Source organism: Ochotona princeps, chromosome 27 (assembly GCF_030435755.1).
Source record: "Ochotona princeps isolate mOchPri1 chromosome 27, mOchPri1.hap1, whole genome shotgun sequence".
In the NCBI taxonomy this organism is placed as follows: Eukaryota; Metazoa; Chordata; class Mammalia; order Lagomorpha; family Ochotonidae; genus Ochotona; species Ochotona princeps.
This window is the reverse complement of record NC_080858.1, coordinates 18,759,959-18,763,242: the sequence shown is the minus strand read 5'-3', so window position 1 is coordinate 18,763,242 and position 3,284 is coordinate 18,759,959. Positions and strand designations below refer to the sequence as shown.

Below are 3,284 nucleotides of genomic sequence, written 5' to 3'. Positions count from 1 at the left end.
TAGTTCATTACTTTGCTGCACCAACAGCTAGGTTTTAATAGCAGGAAAATTCATTTCATTAATGCACCATGTAGACCAATTCCCTAGGCCTTTTTTTTCCCCTGAGTATCATGAAGATGGCTACTACATCAAACATGCACCAGTAAAAATAAACGTATGAACAGGTATTAGCAATTAAACAGTGAAAATAAAGTTATCTTAAAAGAATTAAAAATTCACATCCAAAAGAAGCACTCCTGCCAGTCTATCTCTCACATTCATATTCTAAATGTCAGGGTTCTTGTTTCCTTTGGATCTTCTTGGAGAACAGGTGCCAATACTTCAGGGAGTCATGAAAGCAAAATGAAGCTTCATGTTGGTTCTGCTTCTGTCCATCCTAATCTTATTAGTGAATGATCTGCAAACTGAGTAGTTTCCTTTGGAGCCCATGTGGGAAGAATTTGCAGGATCTGCAAAGTAGGCACTGGGTTAGGGATTAAAATCTAATGGAAGAGCAAGATTCCTTGAGCTTCCGTAAACACAGTCATGGAAGATTTGAATGGTGTTCAACAGAACAGTTAAAAAATCTGTGCGAGATTGCTGTGCAAGGGAGACAGGTTTGAAGAACTTCTTCCCTGGAACATCCATGCTCTGTAACCCTACTTAGGTGGTTCTGCAATTTTCTCGTTTCTCCCAGACCTTTAATTGGCGCAGTATCCTCAAAGCAGTTTGCTTTAGCTTTCTGTTTGCTAGAATTAAGATAAATGAATGACCCCAAGGATAGGTGATTGTGGCTTGCAAACCAAAAATAAGCAGCATTTTGTTTTCTGCTACAGCATAGCATGCTGCTTCAATGACAATGCCTATGAAGTGCAAGACAAAGAGAATGATAAAAGATACCAAAACTTTCACTGCTTTCACATGAGCCTCTGTGTTGAGGTCTCTGCAACCCGAAAAATGCAAACGCATCTGCTTTTTGTGTCTCCATAGCGACACGATCACTAAGAAACACACGATTAAAGTGATTACAAAGGGTATCATGGTACCCAAGTTAAGCAAAACCTGCATACTAATGTATTCATCTGTTTTCACAGTGAGCAGTCCAGTTCTGTTTGTATCTTTCATTTTTTGATTGCTAATAATTGTGACAAAACGTGGGAAAGAAAATAACAATGAAATAAGCAAGAAGCCCATCAGAAGAGAAAAAATCCAATGAATTTTTATCTTCAGCCAGAGAAATATAGGGTGGGAAAAATTGGTTATCCTCAGGAAATAAAAGATAGTGAGGCTAGTAGTGAACCAAGTGCATGTATGGTTGCTAAGGACCCAAGAATAGGTGGTGTACTCAACTAGGGAGCCCGTCAAATACAAACGTGGAGAAAATAACTGTATACATCCATCCGTAATGATGGTCCATATGAGACAAATTCTAGAAATAGCTAAACCAATAAAAATAGAGTTGATCACAGAGACCTTCTTACTCCTGACACATTCGATACAGTTTACAGCTCCAATAAATCCATTCCCTAAAATGCCGAAGATTGACTCACTAATCACAACAGAGAGGAGGATGCTCTCCGTGGCACTGAGCATGTCTGTCGGTCCTCGCTGTGGCGTCTGTTGTATCCGTCGTAGATGACTGATATAGAATGAAGCTGTGTGGTGGAAAAGTAATTTTCTTCAAAGAACAAAATTGCCACCTCAATATCTTACGATGATACCAGAAATATTTTCATGATGATTTCTCCAGTTGTAGACAACTTGGCTAGTCAGGAGGCTGCGTGTCCAGATGGAATGTCTGCCTGCAATTTGTTAAGATGCAAATAGACGTTTGTGTTTCACAAATCTTACTTGTGTTCTTGAGAGTGCTTTGCATTTAATGCACTGAATTGTGGTGTAGAAGTGCCAAATGTGTAACAACAGGAAAGAAAGCACGCCGGAAGTAAATTGAACCTGACGGTGGGTGAAGGGGTTCAGCGTGGGGCAGATCTTGCATTGACTGCTTCACTCCCAGATGTCAGCAACAGGTAGGCTTGAGCAAGACTGAAGACAGGAGCTCAGTGCAGGTCTCTCAGACGGCTGGCGCGTGCTGAAGTACCCACTGCTGAGTCCCAGGGTGCGCAATAGAGAAAGCTGGAGTTGGATGAGGAGCTGGGACTTGAACCTGTGATGCAGGTGTCCTGAGCAATCTCTTCACTGCTGCACTAAATGCCCAGCCCTGCTGTGTGTGTGTGTGTAATTCAAACTCATAGTTATCGCATTTCATGAATGCCAAAGATGATGTCGCTACCCTGGCATGAAAGGCTGACAGGTGTTATCCACTCACTTCAGGCCAATTCAACAGAACTTCGATATGCATGTGTTACAATTCTAAACAATCAGACTTGAAATCCAATTAGTCTATTTGAGCTTGTCAGTTCACAACACACTGCTGGCAGAAACTCCTCGATCCAGATGTGGGATCAGGTCCTGAATGATGTCCACACTGAGAAGTAATACCTTTGATTAAATAAGGCTTCTCCCTATCAAGCTACTCATGAAAAGCAAGCACACATAGCCGCTGTGGGCAGTTACCTTGTAACTCCAAAGGGCAAAATTCTGGAATGAAGACCCAAAAATATCAAAGAACTAGTATGAATAATCCTCTTTATTTGTAGAAACCTCACTCCATGTAAAATATTAATGTAAATGGGAAAATACTTGTCTAATTTTCCAGCCCAAATATTAAACTTTAGCTTTATGCTGAGTTCTCCAATATAAAGAAATCAGAGAAAAGTTAATCTTAATTACTATTTCTGTATTTTATGTTCAATAATTTGAATAGTCTATATTAGCTCCTTAACAAATGTCCCAAATTTTCTCTTTAAAAAAGAAATCCTGCTTGCACTGTTACCATACAAACTAAGATGCAAATACCACGCACTGATGTAAAGTGAATTTTCATTTTACCAGGAACAAAAATTTATGCAAAGTAAATAAAGCTTTTGTAGTAACTAAATCTTGAGTATGAAAAAACTACTTTGAAAAGAAAAACTTGTAACAAAAAAAATCAGTCCAGGTATAGTCAGTTTCTAAGACAGATACTTGGAAATCACTAAGAGAGCTTTCCGGAAAGCTTCAGTGCCAATATTGTCTTATACAATGTATACATTTAATGTATGTTTTATGGGGAAACATAAAGAACATGTTACTCTATAATACTTTCCCACTGATAAATATATAACTATCACTTTGTTATGTCAATAATATTCCTCTATATCTTAATTCTTGAAGTGGGTTAATTATTTGTATTAAGGTTCTTTAAT

General features: G+C 38.6%; 1 protein-coding gene across 1 annotated transcript; it reads right to left on the bottom strand.

Moving 5' to 3' along the window:
- Window positions 1-642: 642 nt before the first annotated feature.
- On the bottom strand, window positions 643-1,572 carry TAS2R10 (taste 2 receptor member 10). The gene has a single exon (XM_004599615.2). It carries the CDS (start codon window positions 1,570-1,572, stop codon window positions 643-645), a length of 930 nt encoding a protein of 309 aa, XP_004599672.2.
- Between the last annotated feature and the right edge of the window lie 1,712 nt (window positions 1,573-3,284).